This window comes from Bombus fervidus, chromosome 3, assembly GCF_041682495.2.
Source record: "Bombus fervidus isolate BK054 chromosome 3, iyBomFerv1, whole genome shotgun sequence".
NCBI lineage: Eukaryota > Metazoa > Arthropoda > Insecta > Hymenoptera > Apidae > Bombus > Bombus fervidus.
The window spans coordinates 14,796,902-14,822,927 of NC_091519.1; the positions used below are offsets into that span (position 1 = coordinate 14,796,902).

The 26,026-nt window shown below is 39.4% G+C and overlaps 1 protein-coding gene across 3 annotated transcripts in view; it reads left to right on the top strand.

The window, feature by feature from the left end:
• Sick (sickie) overlaps window positions 1-26,026 on the top strand; it is a 191,133-nt gene that overhangs the window by 11,736 nt on the left and 153,371 nt on the right. The window contains exon 1 of one of the 3 annotated variants that reach the window (XM_071999841.1): window positions 18,416-19,150. The exons of 1 other annotated variant lie outside the window; for it this stretch is intronic. In XM_071999841.1, coding sequence (XP_071855942.1) covers window positions 18,446-19,150 — 705 coding nt within the window. In that variant the 5' untranslated portion in view covers window positions 18,416-18,445. Of the gene's footprint in view, window positions 1-18,415; window positions 19,151-26,026 lie in introns of those variants that run through there. One more of the 3 variants, XM_071999842.1, reaches the window with a different exon arrangement.

A 26,026-nucleotide genomic window follows, 5' to 3' on the forward strand; every position in this document is an offset into this window, starting at 1 on the left:
CGTGGAGGTACCAAGCATAATTTTCCACATGAATGCACTGCCGACTCGTCGCTTTTTCCTAATGACTGTCTTAATTAATATCCACCTAGGCGCGGTTGCGTCGAGCTGTCTGTACGCGATCGCGACCTTGTCGTCCCCTCTTCGTACCACGGATAATTTTCCGCGCGAATGACCGAACTTCACTCTCGTTCGTCGTCGGCGAGCCGTTGGCCGTCCTCGCTGCTCTTTTTTCCACCTTCTGCGTTCGACGTCAGTCGGTGTCGAGGGCCTTTACACGACTCAAGCAGGCCTCGTGCGGATGACAAAATGCTAAAATTGCCGCGCTTCCGTGACGCTCTTCTATCGCGCGACTATTCAAAGCGACTATCGACCTTTCGATAAATATTCCATTAAAATTAGAAGTTGGTCTCTGAACTTTGAACAATTGACTCGCATCTTCAGATTCTAAATTTTCACGATGTTCGTTGGACGAATTGTATCTGTGGTTTTTTGAGTTTCAATCGCGTTACGCGAGAGCGTGGTGAGCTTCGTCGTGCTTCATTGAAACGTTCGCGAAACGCAGGAATAAAATGCAACGTATTATCAAAAGCACGATAGAAGCTGAAAGAACTGGAAATATGTGTGTTCATTTGCATCGTTAACGTTACTTAACGTACCGGACGTATGCTTGTAAACGAAAGAATATTTAGAGCATCGAAGGAAACAGGTTGTTGAGAGTACAAAACGGTGTATGGGAAGTACGAGCAAGCAGGGAATGTTTGCTCTCAGCTGTGTGCCAACTCGTTCGCTGCTTGTACGCTCTCAATGCGCGTAATTGATTTCTGCCATGGAAAAGAAGCTAAACCCAGTTTACCTTAATCTATATCCGCAGAGATATTCGTTAAAGATATCAAATAACCATTCGTAAGAATACCTTCGCGTTATTATAGTCTATGGGTTGGTAAAACGGTAACATATTAACGAAGAAACGTAAATTAATTTTCACAGAGTTTGAAAAATCGACGAACCTTTGAACGTATCACTTCTCTGGCAAACCGACGATACGATTCGTACATTCGATCGACGCGAGGATAAATCAAAATAACGCTTTCAGTCGGCCCTCAAAATTGACAATTTTTTAGATACAGCGGCTACGGAAAGTATTTGCACGTATCTTCCAATAAAACGGTTTCTTTTACCAGGATCCACGTTTCATTTTCGTAATATTAATAAGAAATTTAATATACTCGGATCTAATTAATTAGTATGTAAATATTACGACAAACACAATGTCGAGCAAATACTTTTCCTAATCACCGTGCGTCACTCTTCTGGCGATCTCGACGATAGGTCCACACCAACGATAGGTCCATACCAACGATAGACGATAGCGAACGTGAAACGAAATTATGGTCTCAGCGGAGTTTTTTTTTCGGGAGACAAAAGCGTGTGGCTAACTGGTCTCGGCAAAGCTGCCGCTAAATGGTCGAGGTTTTCCAGCGGTGGTTTCGTTCCCTACTCCTCTCGGACGAGTGGTAAGCTACACAGACGAAGACGAAGAGATTTTGGGTGTCGAGTGAGCCACGCCCCGGCCATGAGGACGAGATGATACCATTTTGCAACCCTCTTGGTAGCTGGCTGAATCCCTCGGGACCACCTCCGTCCCTCCGTTGCGTAGATAATTAAAGATACAACGCCTACCTCTCGCAACAAGCCGAAGAGAGGGCATTCTCTGCTGCAAGATCCGGCAACACGGAGGGTGAGAAAGCGCTAAATTGGCTTACGCGCGCAGAATCTTGCCATGCGTCATACAACGTGCCTTTACCGCGGAAACTTCTGCCTGGATGAGGATTCCACGCTGCGGCTTTCCCAAAATCCCTGTCGAATTTTCGCTGCCTCGGTTGATTATTTCTTGCTAAATTTACCGAAAAATATGTAGATGCGTACGAAGAAGCTGTGTCTTCTACTGCAACATAGGAACAGTTGGCAAAAGTGATCGCTGCCTTTCGAAGGGTTATCTGTACATTTTAGACATGCGTTCTCGTCTGTTTCTGTTTCGTTCTGTACGAAGGTTTTACGAATTTAATTGACTCGTAGACAATTTACACGCACGAAGGCAATTGAAAAAACCAGTCACATATTGCGAGAACTATTTTTTGAAAATTAAATTTGCACGCGAAGTTCTCTTGGAAGATATTTACGTCAGAAATATCGATTTCTTAAAAGCGTTCGCACAACTTTATGGATTTGTCAGATATTGCTCGTATCTCTGGATCAAATGAATCGCTCCCTTTTTTAGCTGCCTTGTATTAAAGTACACCCTTCCAACCACTAAATAACGTCAAAATCGGGAAATCAGACAAATTATACTTATCTGTACTGTAATCTTTATTTATTGAAAGTTAAGTCCTAGTTGAAAAGAAAAGAACCTATAAAAATACTCAGATATTCACGGTTGTAGCTTACAAACTGTTACTGATTACGAAAAAGTATCATCGAAATATATTTCAACAAAGCCCCTCTTTCTTGCAAGAAGTGTCCCTTCGTTAAAGTCTGTCAAGTGTTCGTTCCATACCGTATGTCGGTAGACTATCGTCAGACTATCTATCGTACGCGAATATTGCCAATTCCATGGTCTTAGAGGACAGGAAGAATGTACGCCTAATGGAGAATGGAGAAACGCACGGTAAGATCTCGCGAGTGTCAACGTAAAAATTATTGCATAAGGGAGAGGAACGTGGGGTGAAAAACCGACTTGGGGGTGCGTACCTTGCCTCGTGTGAATGCCCTTCGAGCGTATTTGCACGGTCAGGCATCGATTAGCCATTCGAGGATCGACCTAACCATCGTTCCGGAATTGCCTCGATATCTCCGTGAATGCTTCTCTCAGGAACTCTGCCCCCGATGCGAGTTTCTCGCAACATATTGAGCACACACAGAACAGGAGGGTGGTTATCGTTGTAGCATCGATATCGCGAATACGACTCGAGATATCGTCATGAGACAATTTTATACGACTGTTCGTTTCGCTTCGATTAGAGCGGACACGCGGATCGTTCAACGACGAGACGCTCTCCTCGAATACAAGAATTCTCTAGAAGTAAAGTTTCATTTCGGGCTTCCAGTGTTCGTTCGACGCAACACTTAATAACCATCGAGACAGAGTCTACAGCCCCGTTACCAAAATTATTAACTAGCGGGCTATGGATTAAGTAGAAGCTGCTTCTAGAGGATCTACGAAGATATATTTAACCTCGTAGATGATAGGTCTTCCGATAATGGAATTTATGAATACCTTAGTCAACGTTCGTGAACATTTGTCGTCGAATTCTAACCGCTGATTATGGAAATTAAACACTTAGCGCTAGAATTATCGACGATTAAACGTGTAAGACTTTGGATCAACTACGAAAGAATACGCTCGAGGCAAGCTTTTATCCATATACTATGTACAATATAATAATAACCAACATATTATAATATATTTTAGAAAAAGTCGTTCAAAATCCCGAAACTGCACCGTTGTAAATCTATGATATAGTTATGAATAATGAAACATGTGGTTCTGGCGTTAAATTCTCGCCTGGCTAAACAAATGTAAGACGTGCTTTGTAATCTATGAAAACGATTTTTGAAGAAATGCGATTTATAGAACTATCTGGACGAAGGTTTGAGATTATTTTTTAAATCGTGTACACAAAAGTAGGGAAGTTGAGGAGTGGTAAGATAAGGTGCTCCCCAAGTTTTTCGCGTTGCCGAATTTTCCGCGCCCATGCCCACGTGCCACGATAAGCCTTTAATCGAAGATTAATATTACCGGGGTTGTTTGGTAGAACCCCTGTCACGCATCGCGATTAAGGGCAGACCTTACGTGCCGTGAGCTACTCTTTCTCTCTTCTGCAGATTTCTTTCCACATTTCCCTTTCTTTACGTTTCTTTCGGCGTATCGTAAATACGCAATATCCTTTCCTCATCTTCTAACCTTCATTTTCTTAAACTTTTATACATATGTTTCTTTGTATTAGGTCGTCCGAAAAGTTTCTTTCGTTTTATAAGGAAATAATGGACGCACAACGTTTTCCGTTTTATATTATTTTGTCGAATTACGTTCGATCCATTTTGTTCTATCAAAAAATAAAGATCACAACGTTTGACAGATTAGGTTTCACGTTTGTACAAAGATGCGTCGTTGTAAAAGACGTGTCTGTAAAAGAAAGACATTTTTCGAACAACCTAATACATATATGGGCTCATTCGTCGAAAGTTCTATCTGTCTGTTTTTAATCAGAAATTCGACATGGAAAGAGAGAAGAGCATTATGAGTTCAACCATCAACGTATTGCTTCTGGATTTTTATCACAATTCCTGTCAATATAGATAATTTCACGATCATTCTACTCGTGTCGTTTTAGTGACACGTGTTCCTACTATCTTTTTCAATAAAAAACAAACAGTTCCTGAGCTAAGAAAACTTTCTTATCTTAAATGTTCGTTCTTTTTCTTTCTTTTTTTTTTTTTTTTTATTAAATATATTTCGATGGCAGTTTCGTTTAAAGTGCCGATTTACAGCGAGAAATAGTTGTCACGAAACTAGCACATTTCCTCTGGTAATTTGAATATCAGGCTCGTAGGAACGAGAGATATATAAGGAAATTCCGGTATCGCGATAGGTGAATAAAGGCGGTCATAAATCAAAAGTCGATATTAATTGCCATATCAACACTAGGGAGAAATGTTTACATATGCACCCCGGGTATTTTACTAATTATTCCCTTCTTAAATATCTCATAAATCATCGTGCAATTAGTGATAAGTACTTACATACGTGTAGAATTGTACGACGTATTTACGTGAAACCAGACACTGGCTGTAGGACACGTAATGACACTATTACCGTTAATGTGTACGTCCTTGAAATTTCGATCAAAGGCTTTTCGTGTCCCTAATATCACTCGTTATCGTATTACCTCCTTCAGGGGCCAAGGCATAAGAAGGAAATTGAACTCACATCGAACTGGTGGTTAAATAATGATCAAATATCGTGCACGAAAATCTTTCCGTGCGTATAACTTAATTTATACCTATAATTATGCGCGTGAAAATTTAATATAGCTAAGTAATTCTCCAACGCTCGAAAATAAACGACGATCGTTTATAAAGCGAGGAGAAGCGCATCTATTATTAATAATTAGTTATTATTGTTGAGAATTTCGGATCTTAATAGCCGAGATAATGGTATATGAACACTAAATTTACTCTTGGAATTTATATTAGAATGGTTATATATTTATTTGATAAATGATTCCGATGATATTCATTGATACACACTTGCACGCTGTTAACCGACTCAACAGTTTACGTTCATTTGTTTTTGGGACGCCGCGCGCACACATGCTTCTACACACTGATATTAACATACAAGTAGTACTATTACGCATCTAACCTAATCTAGCACATAAAATTATATATATCTCAATAGTTACGAATAAAAAATACTGTCTCGCTTCGCTGGAACAGCTGAATAACAGATTCAGTGAATTTTAACTCGCAATGAAATTACTGAGTAAACTTTGCCCATGAAACTTCGAATCTTCCGAATTTGATCGTTCCATTACCCCTTCTCGACTTAGTCAAGGTTACGAAGTTCTAAACTTATCGCGCTATCGAGTCTTCTTTACCCCTTTACCCTCGCGCGTAGCACATTATTATGCATCCCCACGCTACCAAACTACAACTTTAATCATATTAAAACTAACGTCGGCCCCTTAACATGATAATATTATGAATATTACTGGGAATTAGGATAAACTTCGAAGTAGATCGAACATCAACCCTCCAATCTCTTTCGACAGATTCTTGTAACTTCTCGTTAGATGTATGTCTACAACGTGATTTCTTTTGATTTCCAAGTTGTAAGAAAACGTTGTTGATACATGGAACCTTGAAAGTTCTCCAACTTAAGCCCTCTTTCGCTCGCACTTTCCTCCTCGATTTCTTCCACTCTTTTCTGTTCTCACTTTCGTTGTCGTAAGAATTGAGAATCAATACCAGTGGAGTTTCTGCAACTTTACGCGAGGACTGCGGCGGAGGGGAGGGGGTGGGACCACCCGTGCTTCTAGAATTCGGGGCGGCGGGGGGTTTCAGGATATTTATGTGACAGCAGCTGTAACGTTCCAACCCCAGGGCTCGTTGGCTGGTTGGCTCAGGCTGTTTCAAATTCTAAGCCCTAATACCGCTTCTTTGGGGTACCTCGGGAAATATCGCGGGCCAAAGCAAGAAAAAAGAAAGATTCCACGTGCTACTCACCCCAACGTGACATCATTTTGCTAAGAATGTATTGGAGAACCGTACATTTCTAGCTCTTAGGGAGCCGTTAGTAAATCATCGTTGTACGTAGATAATTTCTGCCGCGATATATTAACCTTTGTCGTGCTTCTGAAATTTACCGCAGTGATGTTATATCGCATCGTAAATAGAAACGAGGCGACGACAATTTGACGAAAATTATGGCACGATATAAAGGAAAACTAGTGTCCTGAATAATTGTAATTCTAACATTTTACGTTGTAATGTACAATTATGCAAACGATTATAAAATCTGTATCGTAAATGAGGCGGAACAAGCGAAGTGTTATGTACTGTCGATGTTCAGTGTACTTCTGTACTTTATGTACGACCTGTTCGTAATTTTCAATTAAAAATAATAGCAGAGATAATAGCAAATCCATGTATAGCGATACATTCGTAAAGGGAGCTTCGAATCTCGAAAACTTACTGTAAGAATTTCGTATTCTATTTCACGTTTATAGAACCGACGCTTCTCGGTATTGTATAATAAATTATTGGAATCTAAAAATCACGTTTATCGAATTATCGATGAGATTGTATATTGAAAATATCGTATGGAAGCTCGTTACGATGGTCGAAGAACTAGAAGAACAAGTAGTATAAGTTAATCTATAGTCAGACGTCCAACGATAAATCTTCCATTGTCCATACTAGTAAGTAGAAAATGCTGGCAATGAAAATAATTGTTTAGAACGATAGTAATATCATTTCATTTCGTCATCGTTCGAGATGAAACACGAGCAAGAAATAAGAGAATGTAGGGAATTAATAAAAAGCCAGGTTATCAGCGGTTACACATACGCATGAATTATCGTATCGCTTTGTGCAACAGAAAGTAACGAGCAAAAAGCGGTCTGCGTGCAAATTCTCGAAAGTTTTGCTGGAAGGCTAAGGGAGAGCTAGTGAAGGCATGCGTGATACTATGTAACGTAAGGGTGGAGAGTCGAGAGGGGCATGAAAGGCAAAGGAAAGATAGTGGCCAGCCATAAAACCGAATGATACTGTCCTTTCCCATGTTATAACGAGTCTTCGATACTCGAGTTTCGTTTACCCACTTGTTCGCGTGTTAATGACCATTGGAGAACACGAAATGAAAAATTGAATATTAGTGGCAGATAAACACGCTACAGGATCAAGGATCAAGATCAATTAATTCTCAGTGGTTTCTGACGGCGGCATCGACGTACACGTGCGTGAGCGCAATCTTGTTCAAACAATTAGTCTTTCTGCGAGACGTTGGAACGCACGGTTGTTCCTTTGAAATGCTCGTCGAAGGAAATGAGTGCGCACATTTAGGCCGATAATATTTTTCCACCGATCTTACCAAACCGGAACGTTGACAATAAAATTATTACTCTATGAATTTGTTGTCGTTCAAATATTAAAGTTTATTGTATAAACTAAAATATGTTGAAATTCTTTTTCAATATACATTATCCAACTTCGACGAGAGCTCCGATGACGGCTTTCGATGCGAAAGCGAGAAAAAAAGCGCTACAGGGCGATTAATCTTGTCACGATTAATTTCGTTTTAATTCGTCCGGCGATTCAACCGTAAATCAAACGGTATGTCTAGGTTCGTGATATCAAACGGGACGAAATTCGTCAACACCGGATCCGCGACTGCTAATGCGGTTTCCTCCGTCACAGGGAGTGGAAAGTGAAACGGAACGTTCTGGTGAATAAGCGAAACGAGAGAAAAAGCAAAAGCTGACGACACGCGGAACGATCCCCTTGAAAGTTTAAAGTCAACTTTCGCTTTTCCAGCGTCGATCCGCTGGTAATGCCCTCCTGCTCGGCGTGCCGTTCTCCATTCCCCTATCTCCAGGAGTCAAGGTAATACTCGGCCGCAATAAACGCGGCTCACGGACTAAACTTTTCCTGGAACGGGACGCGCATGATCTAACAGCCACGTGGGAAAATCCGCCCCATCGCTTCGTGCCGTTTCGTCGACGTGAAAACGCAGTATCGCGAGGGGGCGCATCGTTTTCTGCCGTTTCATAGAGCAGGACCGTTTCCTCTTTTTCCCTCTTTTTTTTTTTTTTTATTCCTCTCTCGAGTACGTGACTGAGAATTCGGATTTGATTTCACTTTGACACTAGGTTTAGGCGCTAACAGATCCTTTCAACCGATCGATACTAGTAAAGTATTTTGTAGAAACTCGTCCAGTCTTATCTTCGTCTGTTAACTATTATTTCATCGTATTTTAATATGGTAGATTACCGTTAAAATCTGTTACTTATTCGTTAATACGATTTATCTGATAATTGGTCGAGTTTATGTGAACGTTGCGTCATAGATTTCTAGCTTGATAACGTCACGTGTCCGAGTCACCATTGTACTTCCTTTGCAGTATCTATATTTTATCTTATTATATCAAGTTCGACCTACATTTCTATATGGATAGAGAAAGGACATTTCGACGATAATTATGATAAAATTGCTTTCTGCCAGATGGTATTCTATGACGTGCTTCTTTTTTGGGAAAGCCGCAGGTAGTTTGAACGTGGAGGGTGCGCGCGTGCGGGACAAAAGTTTCTCGGTGCTTCGAATTAATGGCAAATCCATAGTGGGAGCAGAGCGCGCGTAAGCTCGGCCCGACCTTGCTTCGCAAGCGCGATCTTCCGCTCGTGTTTAGTGCTTCGAAAGCTCCATCTCTCGAGATACGTCGGTAAACTACGTCGGAAACTTAACTCTCTTCTGCTCGAACGTAGCTTATCCATCGAGCTTTTGACCGTCGTCGATAAACGTGTTTCACATGGAATAATCATAGTTTGAAATTACATAGTCCATAATAAAAATAGACTGCGAATATTTACTCGAATTTATATTTTTAACAATATAACTAAGCAGAGATTTGTTTCATTTGTTAAATATCTTAACGAGTTCTTTCATTGGGATATTTTATATACTTTTGGATATTATGCGTACATTTTTGCATCGTTGAATTTCCCATAAGCGCGTAAAAGTTTGCAGTTTTGCAATAAATAAAAGTAAATCAATTCCACAAAAATGTAACCACCGTTTGCTTCGTTAAATCGAAACACGTTAATAATATTCGTTTATCGCTGTTACAAGTTTCATAACTAAATTACCCAAGATTTTATTATTATCATCGATCAATGAACTTTGAGGAAACTAAGTTTCTTGTGCAACAATCTGGTACTGGAGATCTACAGTCTTAAACACGTCAGGCTAATTATTCCGATCGTGATGTATCATTCTAATCACGTACAAAGGGTGCAGCCTGGAAGGCACGTTTCCTATTAAGGCTCGTTTGCCTCCCAGATTCAATTTACTCGTTCGATCACGGCAATATTGTAGTTGGAATTGTATAATATTCGATGCGTTTACGCGAGCAAAGCATGAGCTAAATGATGCATGCACGCGTGCACAGCTTAAGCTGATTCAAGGGGATGAGAAGGGGAGGGAATTGGCAAGCGATGCAGAGTATCACGGGGGATGCTTATTCCTGTGTGCAACACACGGGGGTGCAAGCTTAATCTTCGGACGAGCTAGGCGGGTAACCTATAACGGGATGTGTCGGGATTATAAGTTGTAAGCTCCGACCCGCGAAATCCTATTCGTTAATACACGAGCTTGTGGTCAACCCGCAAGTGGATCGAGATTTTTTGTTGTTCGACCAGCTCTCTTTTGCGTGCGAACCTCAGGGATTATCTTTATCGCGACAGCGTTAATGAAAGTATTAAGCAATTTTAATGATAAATTTCTTAGCGGCGTTTAATTCTCTAACCCTTATACGCATGATCTTTTCCAAATGGATTGAACGTTTCTTGAATAATCGATCGAGTAACAATAAAATTTTTTGAAGGGAATAATAATGATAAAAAAAAAAAAAGAAGACGAATAATAAAACAGGAAATAAAGCTGGAAAATTAAGTTAACGCATTCAACCTTAGAGGGAAAGAAACGAATTCATGTCTAGACGAAGAAGGGTTGGGTTATTCTCAAAAGTAATGATTTAAGACCTATTTGGCACGGATCGTTTATTTCCTGAAAACTCGAGGCCAGGGAGGACTTTGTTTCAGTGGGAAGGTTTGATTCATTCTCGGAGTATGACTAGCTTCCTCAGTATGAGTCACGTTTTCAATTAAAAGATACTGTTCTGACATCATGGAAATTAAACCATCTTGTTAAATTAGGAAGAACATATTCCTTTCGTCATATTAAGAAAAAAAAGAAGATAACAAGCTACTGTTTGTTTCATGAATCTATTCGAGATATACTGTGGTTTCTCATATTTGTGGATTACATTTTATGATGTTTCTATCCCCGTGATCGGGGAATGGCAATGGACGTAGTTTGATGGAGGAGACCACGATGTTGGCGCTGAAGGTCCATTATGCTACCGCGATCCCTCGCAAAATCGACGTCAAAATATATCCCACGCAATCCTGCGTAGCATGAACCCTTCATTTTCAACGCTTAAGCGCGCATACCGAATTTCCAGTATTTTTCATTAAACTTATACTTTGACCGATAATAATTACATAGATACTATATTATCTAGCCTTTAAATAAAGAGAAATATAATTTGGAATCATCAACCGTACAACGAACAACACTTTACGAAATTAGAAGAAGACAATTGTCCATAAACTAGCGTTAAAACATTTTAAGATATTACGCGTTTATACATAGTTTAAAATGCACCAACGCAATTTACAAAACGTGTCCTATTTTTACGGTCCAGATGAAGAGTTAGGGGATGTGTCTTGTGGTGACTGGTTCGTGGTATGGGGTTCCAAGACCCTGTTACGGCTGCCGGGTAGACCGATGAGATTTTATCCAAATGATATTCATGGGCAGCGCGCGTTACGCTACGAAAACAATAAGATGAAACTCGTCGGATAAGCAGAAGTATCTATTATCACTGACTGAACTAGCGATAATATACTTTTAAAACCGCATTCGAATACTGAAATTTCTTATTTGTTCTTCCCTTGCGTTTTAATATATACGTTTTAAAATACTTTGATTGGAAAAAAATCTCATTAATTAAACGCATAAAAAGAAAGGTAAAATATAAATATTTATTGGGTACATCTAATCGTGTATATCTATACGTATATACTCATTCTTTACATTTAATTCTCACGAACGTCATAATGAAATTCACACATCTTTTTTTCATCGGCTTCTGTTCTCGTTGATTAGAATCTCCATTATGCTCTGTCAAATAAAATTCTTTCTATTCCATTGCGCACTGCCTAGATATAACAGTAACCGTTTCTCTCAACACATGTTTGTACGAAAGGGTTTGTATAGCGGTAGACGGACGTGTCTTGTGGAATTCATAACAACGTATTGGTAAGAACGAGTGTTGCTCGTTGCAATATGGTACGATCATGCACCAACCCCGTAGCCGAATGTAATTAGTTTTTAGCCCTAAAGCTATGATAGGGAGCTGGACTAGGCGCCTAGGGTCCCATGGACTTTTCCATGTGCACCCACTTATACTCCTAGCGCCCGATCTAACGCTGGAGGGTGGTTGTGTGCCTAGGGGTGGTTTCAGTTTGCCCGAGGCACCCTCGGCAAGTGCATCTATTGTCTGAGTGCAAGAACCCAAAAATACGCTTATCTGTTTCATTGACGGCCGAGTCGAACTTCGTGATTCCTTTCAACGCCTCTAGTAGACGAGTTTTTACGTTCTTTCGCCTTTTTCTTTCGATTGCTCGTGCTCTTATTGCTTCGGTATCTAGAGTTTCTAGAGTGTGAAGCAAAGCGAATTAAAGTGATTGGATATCTGTATGTGATCGATACTGTGAGTTCTCTTTTTCAAAGGGAATTAAGAAGTTCAAGTTAGTGATGGATTAAATCTGATTTATAATTAAGTGAAATGTCGAATGAAATATAAGTGAAAAGTAATTTACTTGATTATAAATATGACGGTGTTTCGTGATATCTTTCGTAGTAACTGTGATTACCGTGCTTGATAAGAATAAAGATGGGAAAGTGTCAGCAGAATTTCCGTTTTGATACGGATATCAAGTAATTAATGTGATTAAATTATTCCCTAATTATCGGCTACATATTTTCCTTTCGTTTAATTTCGTTTCGAAGGTGCGATAATTTTGAGAAAGTTATAATGGCTATTCGAACGTTATGTTGTTTATTTTTACACAGTTTCTCATTGAACATAAAATTACCTAAGCGTCATCAGAACTTCCGATTCGATACAGACATAAAATAAACTAATACGCTAGTGATAATCAAATATGGAAAAAGATATTAACATGTCGTCAAAGAGAAGAACTTTCCACGTGGATTGGGATTCTCCCAGTCATGAAACCGGTACTGTAAAAAGGAGGCCCACGTCCTTGAATACATCGGTTCCGATCTCGAGCAATTGCTTTGAAAATGTAGAATATTACGAAGTAAAAGATTGTATTGGTGGTTACGGCCTAAGGCTTTTGAAATCGTTCGATAGCCGATTGCTAGGATATGAGAACGTCGCATCCGAATTCTTTTCAAGCAAGCGCAGATCAAACGAAATGGAAGATACCGCCATTAAAGATAATGGAAACGGTTTAGAGCACCCTCGTTCTTGCGCAACCCCTTGCGAGGGAGGTACGCGTAGAAAGAACGAAGATGCTGAAAAATTTCAGGATTTGCCATCTAATATAAAATCTTTCAGCGAGGAGCGAAATTTAGCTTGCAACTGGATCGAAGAAACATTATCAAGTTCGTATAATTCACTTTCAGAGAATTCGAATGATACAACGAAAGAAAAAGATATGGAATTTATCAGCAAAATAAGAAAGCACGTGGAAACTCAAGAAGATAGTGCTGATAAAATTAAAAGCAACAGAATGGAAGATTCTATTAATTTATTATTTGAATTAACCGTAACAAATGACACAGACGATTCAGGCCAAGAGTTGTCGAAAGAAAGTTCGAAAGTTAATACGAAGAGGGATTTTGATTTAAAGTTATATCGAGAATCTTTCGAATGGAAATCAAAGGTATCGAAAGTTATGAAGGTTTCCGGAGCAAAGCGGAAGTTAAATACGATCAAGACAAAGAGTTTGATTCCGAAAGCAAGACCGAAGAAACAGATTTCGAATGGACGAGGTCTTGTAAATTCTAGTTCGGAAAGTTCGGGCATAGGTTCCCCTCTGTCGCCTTTATCGCCGTTAAAGGATACATCGACTAACGTAAAGGGTATATCAGGAACTTCGATCAAGAGCAGTGGCAGCAAAAGTTCCGGATTCGGATCTCCAGATTCACCGTTGTCCCCGGAGAGTCAGAAATATACAGCGTTTTACTTGATCGAAGAGCAATTGGAGAAATTGCGAAACTGCCCTTGCGAGAAACGACAAGCTCGGGTAAACTTTTTCTTTTCTACAATTTACATGTCAAGCATCGTTATTGTCGTTCATTAATTGTTGTAATTAGAAACTGAGTAAATTCTAACCTCTATAAGATGTATGTTTGCAGTAGATGCCTTGCAATTTCCATATTTACGTAATATACATTTTCGAATTTGTTTCAAAACATTGTCAACATAATATTCGCGATGTTATTATAAGATTTCTGAAAGTTTCATATATCACAAATAGCATGTTGGTTAAAAGTTCCCCATACGTAGTCAAACGTTTCTATGAGTCACTATACCTACATGTATAGTTATACAATCGTAACAATATATTCCACGAAATGAAGATCTACGGACGTTTAGCCAATTGTACGTCACGAAAAATCGGAAGGTTTAGTAATACTTACGGAGACAGCTATAAATCTTATGAGTCATGTTCCAGGGGCGAAGCAAGTCCCGTGGGTGTGCAACCACGTGGTGCAAAGGAATTACGTTCACCCTCTTTCGACGATGCGTTTCTCCACAAGCTACGGCGCGGTACGGCGCAGCGCGATCCTATGCGTGTAAAGCGCGCGTGCTTCTCATTCATGAGGATGTTTCCTCGCTAGCGTTAACCTTGCATTCCTGTTTCCTTCTGCTAGACCCTTCACTAGATCCGACATACCGTTCAAGCTTCCCATTAAAGAGAAAGGCTATTAGTGTTGTTATTTCTTACCGAGGGATGGCGACACTTCACACTTCGTAAATACATATACATTATACACTATCGGTCTAAGATACATTCGATAAAACAAAAAATAAATAAATTTGTTTGAGATTGCTTAAACGATGCGTTAAATTAATTATATTTTATCAAACCTTTACACATTTTCAATAACGTTTTAATTATAAGAAGAAACTAAGTCGAATATGACCTTAGCTTATTGAATTCGAATCACGTATGGTTTCCCGCGAAATTAATATCTTCAAAATCGAATAGATCCTCGATACGGCGTCAGTAGTCGATAGAGATTGGTTTTTGTCGAGTATGGAAGGAAGCAATTCCCTCCTAAGACGTTTGTCCTGCTCGTAAGGAATTCGAATATCCTTCTTAGGTGAACCAAGCTCATCGACCATTTATTCCGCGTGGTTCACCACCCTCAATCGCGAAACCACGTGCGGGAGATATAACGCGGTTATACGTGCACCGTCCAAATGTGCCACGGCATTCTTTTTCTTTCGAGTGATATCGACTCTGTAGGCGAATCTCCTTTTATTTCCTGTTTCGTGTTTGCTGAGCCCTCGGGACGATTATAACTAAACCTTCGTGTACCGGAGCAGAGACAGGTAAGATCAACTAGTCACGAGAGCTTTCTTTATAAGGGAATACCTCTTTTTATTCGTATACTTACAAATTTATCACGAATGTTGTACCAGCTTGTACGATGCTTTATCGTTTAAATTAATCATCAAGAGTTATTAAATTATTCTCGTTTTCTTCGCTACTAACGATAAGAAATGTATGTATTATATTGACGTAATCTTGTTTTATGCATCCTAACCTTTAACGTTTCTATCTATTTATGCAACAAATTTTTAACATCGTCGATGCTAAAGATAACTGTACTAAAGAGATTTATTGCTTTATATAAAATATTTATCCGGAATTTGAATATCATCAATTAAATTTCGAGCTATTTTTAACTTTCAGCTTCAAACAAAAGCCTATTATAATTACGTATCCACTAAATAGAACGTCATCGGCTGCGCGCGCATTTCACATATATTTACATCTTATAATGTTTTGAACGAAACATTTTTATTTAATATTTTTTAATTACTTTTATATTTATATGTTCAAATATTAAGTTGTCTTTTATATTTCCATAGCTTTTAATAATAATATTACCATAAACTGCTTTTTATCATGTTTATCGTCATGTTATACATATAAGGTATCATTGTTGTTTGAACCAGTACAGCAAAGATTCAGTTTAAATAAAATGATTTGGCAACGAAATTGCAATTGAAACGATAAAAGATATAATACCGTGTATATTATGCGTTCAACAAGTTGTAGAACGAGTATTACCAGACAAGTAGTTCGCTGGATTGATCTAATGGGTTCATTAAGTATAACGTAGAAAAACCAGTTAAATAATCGATGCTTCTATCGATGAAAGTTTCGATCGAACGAAAGCGAATGAGGATCGTATATGAGGGGTCTTTGTGTACAGAGGGATTCACTTTCATGTGGAAAAAGTGATTCGTAATAATCCCGAAGCCAGTGACATGGCAATAACGTTTTCCGTAAGCCACCCTTTGCGTAGTCGGAAGTTGGTAGCGGTTGTCATCGGCTTCTCGATAATTTCCATGTTTCTTCGACTGTGTAAGCAGTGCTTTCTAATCGAAATAATTGGGAGCCCCTGATCCAAAGGGCTAAGCCACAGCGTCGTTGGTCTGCGTTATTATATTGAATTCGTGGAAACGAGAAAGTAAGTCGCCGGGAAGGCCATTGAATGGGAAACTAGAAATCGGGAAGCAGACAAGCATAAGCTTGGTGTGGCTTTATTAATTATTTCGAGGGCTCTCTAATCACCCCTTCGTCACCATGTGTGCCTATACAGAGGCGAAGGTATCGATTTTTCTTGTTTACTGATAAAAAAACTTGCTGTATTATGAACTTTTTCGTTATCATGAAATTATTATAATACCTTTCCCTCGCTACTATTTGTCGTTAGTCCTGTAAAGTTTCTTCTAACAATACCCATTTTAATAAAAAATTTGATAGCAAAGTCTTTGAATAAAAAGTAGAGTGGATCTTTGATAAAGCCATAAAGCTCAAATTAATATTATTAATAAGCTAATATTAAAAAATCTAATTAACAAACTTATAGTTTAATAGTGTAATATATTAACGATTAATAAATTAATACTTTGTTGCGTGAAAATATCTTTATTTTTCGAATTCGTATTGAAATAACAATATTATCTCTGTCTATCAATCGTATCGCGTCGTACAGTTAACTCTACTCGCGTAACTAGAAAATCTGGTTAGATGGTCATGGGTTACTTATCATGCATCCAAAATCTTCTGGTGCGCTGAGCATTTGCTATCAATATGTAGATCCAGTCAGGGTTACGGTGTGCTTGCACTGTACCGACACTCGTCACGTTGTCGTACGAAGGGGGATTTCTTCGAGGGTGGAACGTTTTCATGTACCTTTTCCATACCGGCGCCGATTCCACAGTCATCACCAGGAGACCAGCAGCCTTCTCTTTTTTCTCGAGTGCTTTTATAATATTCACCCCCGTGTACACACGCCTCGCTTGTGATTTTTCTTGCTCGAACCCCTCTCGAAAATAGCACCGACGCGACGATCGGAGATCGGGGAAACCACCTTTCGATATTGACCCTCGAAGCTTTTGTCGGTCTCCTTATCGTGGTTTTTCCTCTCGCCAACAGGAACCACGAAAAATAAGTATGTACCTAGACGTTTTAGAATGGCGCTTTCTTACAAGTATGTCGTCGATCTTTCGATCCCTTTAACAACTCGGTATAATAGAGAGCACCGTTGCGATGCTTCTTATATGATAAAAAGAAAGAGCATACACAGGAAAACGATTTCTAACGCTGGAATTTGTAATACATGGTAAATATTTAAATTATCTTTGCAGTTTAGAGATAAAAGAACATGAGTGGGAGGAGCGTTGTTTTTATGCAATGTTTGCTACTATCATCGGGTACCATCTTTTCCTTTTTGCATTGAAATGAAGTTTTAAATTAATACGAACAGAAAAGAGTAAGTTTTTTAGAACCATTTATTTTAGTTAGTTTGATTTTAATAAACCAATTTCTTGAACTATTAAAAGCTGAATGTTTTTCCTCGTTTCTCAAGGCGGACTATTAAATTCTGTACGTACGTATTACTTTTTGATATTCATCAAATATAACGAAATATAACGGAGCAAAATTAAAAGAAAATAAACACACGGATATGTAACTTTTACGTCATATAGCGTATAGGGAATCAGCGAGGCTATCGTATTCCCACGTTGTTCAAAGGAATTCATAGTCAGCTATTACGTGGCACGTGCGTGAAAATTCGGTAGAAAGGTGTCAAGTAACTTTGTAAAGTTACTGGTTGGAAATTTCGTGGCGGTGCCGTAAGTGAAATAATTGCGGCTTCTCGCCGCTTCTCATTTAGTCGCGCTTCGCCGTGCGAACATTGTTGTAGATTCGATGACGCGATGTGCGCCCGCGCACAAGCGCGCCACGGCTACGTCGTCCTGTGGCGCATCGGACGCTTTGAAACACCGTCAGTCCTGCCGAGGATCCTTCTAAGGGTGCTCGCTCTATATACTTGGAGGATCGTACGATGTAATTTGCAAAAGACGGTTCGCGATTTCGTTCCTCCGTTACTCCTCCTTCGTGCAAAGAAACGTTTTTCTAGGTCATTGTATAGTTCTCTCTTCTCTTTTCCGCGAAGTATGTTCATTTATATACGTCAAACTGATAATTGATTCTCTTTGAGAACATCATCGATGAAATTTTTGTAAATATAATTTATCGACCTTAGTATATGTGTGCAATATTATTTTTACACTTTCATAGAATAATCATGATACGCGTATACGTGAGATAGCAAGAGATAAAAAATTGTGTGAGTGAAGAATTAGAACGACAGCAGGGAAAAAGACGAATAGAACGTTCGAAAAAGCAAGCACAAAGTATCGATGATTTATCGGGAAATTTTCAGTGGTTCGAAACGATTTTTGCCACGTTGCAATGTGGTCACGATGTCCGGTGCATCAGGACTCAAGCCATCCGTGATATTACCTAGGAGCAATAACGGCGCGAGGAGTAAAATTTGCAAATTGACTTCGCCGAAATCTCTGATATCCCCTTTAACTGGAAATTCGTCGAAGAAGTCGCAAGAATCCGTCACGGATTCTCCATCGTCCAGTCCCGCCAAGTCTTCCGTGTCGTCCACATCCCCACGTCGAAGTGTTCAAAGCGTGGAATCCAGTAAAAAGTCGCCTAAAAGGTATTCGCAGCAGGAGGAGCGACAGCAAACGTTGCAGGTGCAACCGTACTGTCCGAAAGCTTCTCCGAAACGTTCACCCAAAAGATACATATCTGTGTTTGAGGAAGATTTTCTACAAGACGAGATGGTTCTCGGGCTTCGTGTCTCTTCCACGGGTGGTGGAAACGAGCCAGGAATGTCGTTTTTAGAATTCGAGTCGCTTTACACGTTAGAAAAGGAGTTGATGCAATCGCGACAAGATGTAGGTCAAGTGGACGACAAGTGCATCTTTGGTGGGTGGTTTGGTAGACGAGGCCTTTACACCGAGCTACCCGAACCGCTGTACCAACAAGCGATCGCCGCGGCAACTACTACATCATCCCAGATCCCAACAGAGGGATTCAGCTTCGCACCTGGGTGGTCCTTGAATGTCGAACACTTCTATCAGTGGCAGAATCGGGGCAAAACTACGCAGCAGGTATTGAATTTTCCAAAATTTCATCGAAACGTTCTCGAGAAGATGCGATGTTAATACGAACGAGAACAATGAACAGGGTGTACGATTTCGTAAAATTAAAGATCAAAAGATTGATACACCATGTACGTACGATGTGAATAAGTCTCATCCATATTCGATAAATCAATATCTTTGCTTTACATGTATGGAATTATTTGATTGGTTTTAACGTACTGTATATACTATCTAGATCACTTTTATCGTGTATCTTCTAGATTACTTGTATTTCATCGTTGATGATTTTCCGGATAAGTAAATCTATGGGTATCTATATCTTATCGAAAAAGCTATAAAAATATTCGGAAAAACGAAAGCTATAATTGACGCGGTTACCCGAATTCTCGAATTGGAAATGAGCTGTCAATAGCACACATCGTTGTTTGTCTCTTCGGCTGACTATACACGTATCTAGAGGTTGATACGCGAGATCCAGTTTGCTGTGGGTCGCGTTACGAATTAATTGAAAAACGAAAGCAATCTCGCCAAAGCTTGCCGTCAGTCGCGCACGAATTGCGAACTCGAATACATTTAACGCGAATCACTTCTCTCTTCTGTTATTCTATTTGTTCCTTTTGCCTCTCTGGCTGCGCGCTTAGTTATCCGTATTTATGCGTGACATTTTCCGTGTTTCCTCCTCGATTTCGATTCCGCGCGTTATCCGTCTCGTTTCCCCCATTCTATTCATTTCCTCTTTCTTTTTTCTTTCTTTTTTTTTTTTTTGTTTTCCACTGGCCCTCCATCTTTCTGCTGGCTGTTGCTCATTGGTTATTCGTACCCTCTCTTCCTCCGTATCGCTCTATCTCTATCCGTTGGCCAGTTCGTTTCCTGTTCTCTTTCGCGTTTCATCCCTCGAGGCAGATTCGAGCAAGAACCGATTTTCACGTCCCTCATCGAGCTAATTTCGGCAACCAAGCTGCAAATTTGCGGTACGACGCTATCGAGTTTTACTTCATTTCACCTGTGCCGCGGGCAATTTATACGATGGTACTTTGTTCTCGTCATTTTCGGCCTGGAATTGATAAAAGTGATGGGACGTTCGGCCTCTCCGATTTACGAGTTCCTCTCTGTACCGTGATTGCACTTCGATTTGAAATATTTAGCGGGCGAAGCTTCAGTCAAATTTCCCAAATAATCGTCTTTTTTCATAATCAACGACTCGTTATTCACATTATTCGAGATAAATTTATTCACAATTATATCCTGCGTTTTGCTTCTAGTGATAAAAATGCACCGTGTATCACGAACCAGGGCAAAAGTGCAGTTTCCTAAAATACGAAGCGATTCGATTCGATTGAAATCGAGTTGTTTTTATTTTCTCAATTTGTAATTTTAATTTTCTCTACATCATTGGCAATTTTTCCACAAAGGAAATTTAAAGATTCTCAAAAAGAGGAGCGGTTGGTGAGATTATCGAATACGCTGCCTGGGGGTGTGAAGGTGCTTTGATCACCCCCAGAATCCTAAGTTTCACGTCTCGATTTGCTCTTTCACGGTGTTTACTTTAAGGGATGCCACTGGCTACCAGCATCTTTCGGTACGAAGGAGGACTGCACTTCTCTTCCTTATATATATTGCAAGGGAATTGCTCTTTGTTCCTCTCTGGGCCGACGAACGAGGATGAAGTTGTTTTCATTACCGGAAAGTTTCACAGCCGGATCGTTCCTATGATCAAAGGAGAAATTGACTTTGTTTATTAACCGTCACGACCCTGCTCTGCTTTAAAGTAATTAGCGGAATATGTGCGAAACACATTGAGGAAATCACAGCGTAATTCCGGCTACAAAGGAACACGGGGTGATAATACAAACTCTATAATACCAAGTGCTTTATATTGTACTTTGTAGTAACCAGAAAGTTAAAAGCAGCCGCAGTTAGCTTTTTAGTATGCTGATATCCGTTACGATAATGACAATAATAGTGACAATGATATAACAATTTTCGTTAATTCGGATAATTTTTAGTTAAATTTGTAGTTATAGTTTTAATTTGTCTAATATTCATCGATACTCTTCTTCGTTTCTGAAGAAGATGCTTTCTTTTTTTATCGGTTCCGATGATCATCTATTTGGTGTAAAATTTTGTTTCGAAAATAAGACAGAAATGATACATGTATCGCGTTTATCTCACAGGTTTGCGAAAACAATACGTGATCACGCTTTAGTGATCGATGATGGGATTACACGGCAAAGTACACAGGTGTTTCGTTGTACACTGTACGCTGTACACGTTCAGAAAGGCGTGACTGAAAAGGGTGGGATAAAAAGAAATAAAGGAAAAAATCGCGTGCATTCGATGTTGGTCGAATGCCAGATCATCGAAACGTAAATTACCGGTAGTAGAAGAGGAAAAGCAGAATTTGTAGGGTATAGAATCGTTGGAATATCTGCCTCTTCCGGTCGATTACACCTAACAATATGCTCGCTTCTGTATCTGTTTAATAGCTGCAGTTACTTACGGCAGTGTAATTTAACGCGTGTTGGGAAAGTACGCATTGCGCTTTGTACTATGTACAACGTAGATATATTTAAGTAATAATTGTAAGATAACAAGTGCAATGCCTCCTACTGACTTTTGGTCTATACTGATTCCAACGATAAGAATTTCATTGATCAACATAAATATTTGCTGCTATACTGTCAGAACGTTTTATTACATTACGTCACGATATATATTAAAATATTATAAAATGTTATTATACAAAGTATTATATAAAATTATCGAAATCGAAACGTTTTACTTTTTCTTACTGTAGGAAATAAATGTCACGATTGCTAGTAGTGATATTTATCGAGACTGTAATATCGTGTGTCAGCTACATAGACGTCTTTAGGAATTTATATCTACAAGTATAAAGAACCGTGAGTCAGCGAGAACCAACGATTGAATTAAAGATCTATTTTGTCGGTAAGATAGTTGAACAGGCAGAGATATGCGCTTTGCCTTGGGGTAGGTTCGCTCCCGTCGAGTTCAGCCGAGTTACATGTAGGTACGTGCTTACGCGACCTAAATCATTTATCGTCCAATTGCCAATTTGCAGCCCCAGGAAAATTGCTTTGCCACCAGGGTATCCACCCTCTTTCTGCGTGCTTCGTTCCTCTTATTCTTCTTTTCTATTTATGGAATTTCAGCTTCTTTCTCTTCCAATTTTTCATTTTCGGACGGTAATAAATATTTTCATGAATTTCGTTTCTTATTATTTATATTATAAGCTTGCTCTTCAAAAGTTCGAGACTTCTCCGCATAAAATGCACGTTAAAATTCCTCCGCTCAGGAAGAAAACGATTCTAAAGGTTAAGATAGGTCGACGCGATAGAATAAACTCGTGGTTAATAGCTAATGTAATTCACCACGTGGTTCGCATTTCTAGTTTCTCTGGTTTTTAAATGCCACGCTTTCCACGAAGAAATTGGAAACAAACTACCGTCGATAAATTCCTTTAACAACGCTAGCAAATATATGAAAATCACTAAGTTTACAATCGAATAACATACATGGATACAGTCCTTCAGATTCCATTTACTGATAGTCTACCTCGTTCCAATATTTTCCAATGTTTACAATGTTTCACTAGAATTCATAACAAAAATAGGAAAGTAAAGCCGTTTTACTTTTATTTGGTGTGTGTAACGCGTAATGTTTTTCTTTCTGTGTTCGACCCAACGTTGTCAGCCAGAACATACAAATATCCGTAATCCCTGTGTATTAACCGTGATACGTTCCGCGTCTATGGAAGCGAGGCAACGAGCTCGGAAAAATAATCGAGAAATATGCGCGCCAGAGGATGTCCTGATGAAATAAATACTCGTACGTCACTGGTATGCACCGCTTCCGGACTATAAATTTCGTATCGATATCGGATGTCCCTTTGGGCTATCGTATCTCATTCGTTGTCCCGATTGTTCATCCTTTCGTTTTCTTTTTTCTTTCCTTTTTTCAATGTTATTCGCACTTTGTTACCGTGCAACTGGAAGAGTAAAGGGTTAGTTTTCGTTGAACGAGGAATGGCAACGCGATCGAATTTCCCGTTGAAGCCAGTTTTAGTTAGTCACTGAATCGTCTCGTAATCTTTGAAATTCGACCTTTGTAAACGGATTATTCGTCAAATTACAACAATGATAATATATCGGTGAAATTTCCCTGAGAATAGAATTAGCATCGGTCTTTGTTTCGTGAACACAAAGTTTAACGTCAAAAATATAATCAAATTGCAAAAAGAATATTAGTGACATAGTCATATCAATGCTCAACGAGCTGTGCTATAACTTTTGTATATGCAACGAATGATGTAGAGAATTTCGTAAAATATTGCATTTTATGTGCGATTCAACCAACTTTTACAGTACTCTCAACGTAGTTTTCACTTTGTGCTTCTGCGGTTGTTCTTTGAGGGCATTTTATATCACTGGAAAAGCGGAGGCACGTACTTTAAGAGAGTCGTGACGTGTCACGTGATGAGAATATAACGTTCGTTTCACGTCACAGTACGCCCTTCGTTTACGTAGCGAAGCAGAAGAGGGGACCCTTCCCTCCCCCTTTAGGGTAAGAAAATGTCCTTGTAGAATAGCACTACTCCGCGCTTAGATCTTGACGAAAGCATCTGCAATAGTGAGCAATAATGTCAAATCTCTTGGAAAGCTTCAATGAAGAATTCTAGCAAATTAACAGCACGCTTCATTGTCCCCTAGTTAATACCCAATTATATTCTAAAATTTATTAGACGTTGCAATTTTCTTCAATCTGACGAGCAATCGATTTATTTCAATGAAAGTAAAAGAAATTAAAAGCTGAATAAAGCTTCGATGTCCTTGTATTTATTTAAAGTCGATACAAGTAAAATCTTTATGTCATTACAAACATTGAATGATACTAATGAATAATTGAAATGACAGATAAGCAATTAAAATAAGCGTATCCGTCAATTAGCCGGCTTGTTGACGATCGCCGAGTTCCAGCCATTCAGACATGAATCAGAGCGGGGTGTGTCATCAATCGACAATTAAAGAGTAACACGTTCTTTTCCCGAATGACGACGAGTTCGTTTACTCGGTGATGCAGAAGGGAGGATCCTTCCTCTTCTGGTATGTCCTGAGGGCAAAGGGGGCGCAGTAAAATGCCGGTGCTACTCTCGAATCAGACACGAGCATTAGATCTGGTTCCCGCAGCGTGGCAACCCTCAACAAACGTCGAAGCTCGTTAGAGCTTTTTGGAGTAAGTTAGCAAGCGTGTCCGTGCGCGTCTTCCATACAACTGACGATACGTGAGACGAAAGAATTATTGCAATTTCGGCGTGACGCTCGTCGAATTCGTAATGTCGTGCGCGGCTCCTTTCCGCGAACGGCACGCGTCTGCCGTACAGATTCGAGCAGAATAGTAGATTCGACTCTCCGCCGCGAGATTTCTAACTGCTTGACAGGAATTTATATCAATTTTTGGGCTGCCTGAAATCGTACGGGTTGAATAGCCCGACTACCTGGAATCGTGGATTTGTAACGTTATTCTAAGAATCAGGGACATGACAAATCGGCAGAAGTAAAAATAGAAAGACGAATACGCTTATCTTTCTTTTTTTTTTTTTATCAATGGATTGTCCCTATACGGACTGCTGCGGGTTTCATATTTATTTATTTCTTCGTTGTACGAAGGATCAACTGGGACAAAATTAGACTTCTAGTGCAATTAGATACTATACACTATCGTCATACATTTACATGATTCATTAGAGATGTCAATTTAAGAGATCGCGTTTACGAAACGACAGCTCCGATATTTAAATTCCAGCTATTTATTCGAAGAAAAGGAAAGGTGTAAATTTCATATTCAAAAGTGCGAAAATTTATTACTACGAATATTATATAACTGACTATGAATTTATAATATGTTTGAAGAAATCATTTTTATAATTTTAACTTAATTTTCGTTTTACTCGAAACTATCGAAAACTATTCATTATGGGCTCTTCAGTTACAAAAGAGAAGTTTCCCTTCATTTGCGTTTAGTTCCAATGTTTACCTAAATTTTGTAAAGAATTCCCCTGATCTTCTCGCCTATCAGATATTCCATCATTTTTCGCGAATCGGTCATCGCCATACTAAAATCGCTCGCGTTCTCTTCGTTCTGAAGAACGATCGAGAAATAAATAAGAGGAACAGGATCTAACAGAAGCGGTGAAAAGGTTACACGTTCTCGGTACGAGCGCGTGTGGGACCAAGCAAGGAGTCGTCCCATGAGCGAAAGTATTGTCGTCGCTCGTTTTCGCGGCTACACGCGTACACGTGCACCGTAAAGCAGCTTAAGGATCGTTAAGACGGCCCCGTGTGGGCTAGTTCTCGCACAGGATGCCCACACGATGCGCACAATGTACAATAGCAGGGTAGGGCCTGGTTGCATCGTTGGTTACAGCCTGTGATCCAGGTATATTTAGCTCGCGTGCATCGTAATGACGCGTAGGTGTAACTCATTCATAAAACATAAACCATGTGGCGCCATTCGAACCGATGAAAAGAAGAGGAGACGTTGATTTTTGCCGCTGTTTGGGGGAATTAAGACGATTATTACCAACTCGATCGCTAGATGTTTACGAACGTATATCGCGAATTAGGATGGTTGGATCTCGACTTCTGAAAGTTCAGGTGTCTGAAAGTTACCCTTCCGAGAAACTTATAATTAATGTTATATGATAGTACCCTCGATAGTTTCGGCGAATTAATGTTGTCGAGTTTAACTAACGTGCTATTGAAGTATGTTCATTAATTTGGCGTAACTATGCTTCATAAGGCATATTATTCTAGTTTGAAACATATGAGAAGAATATAGCGAAAAGAATTATACTGGAAACAT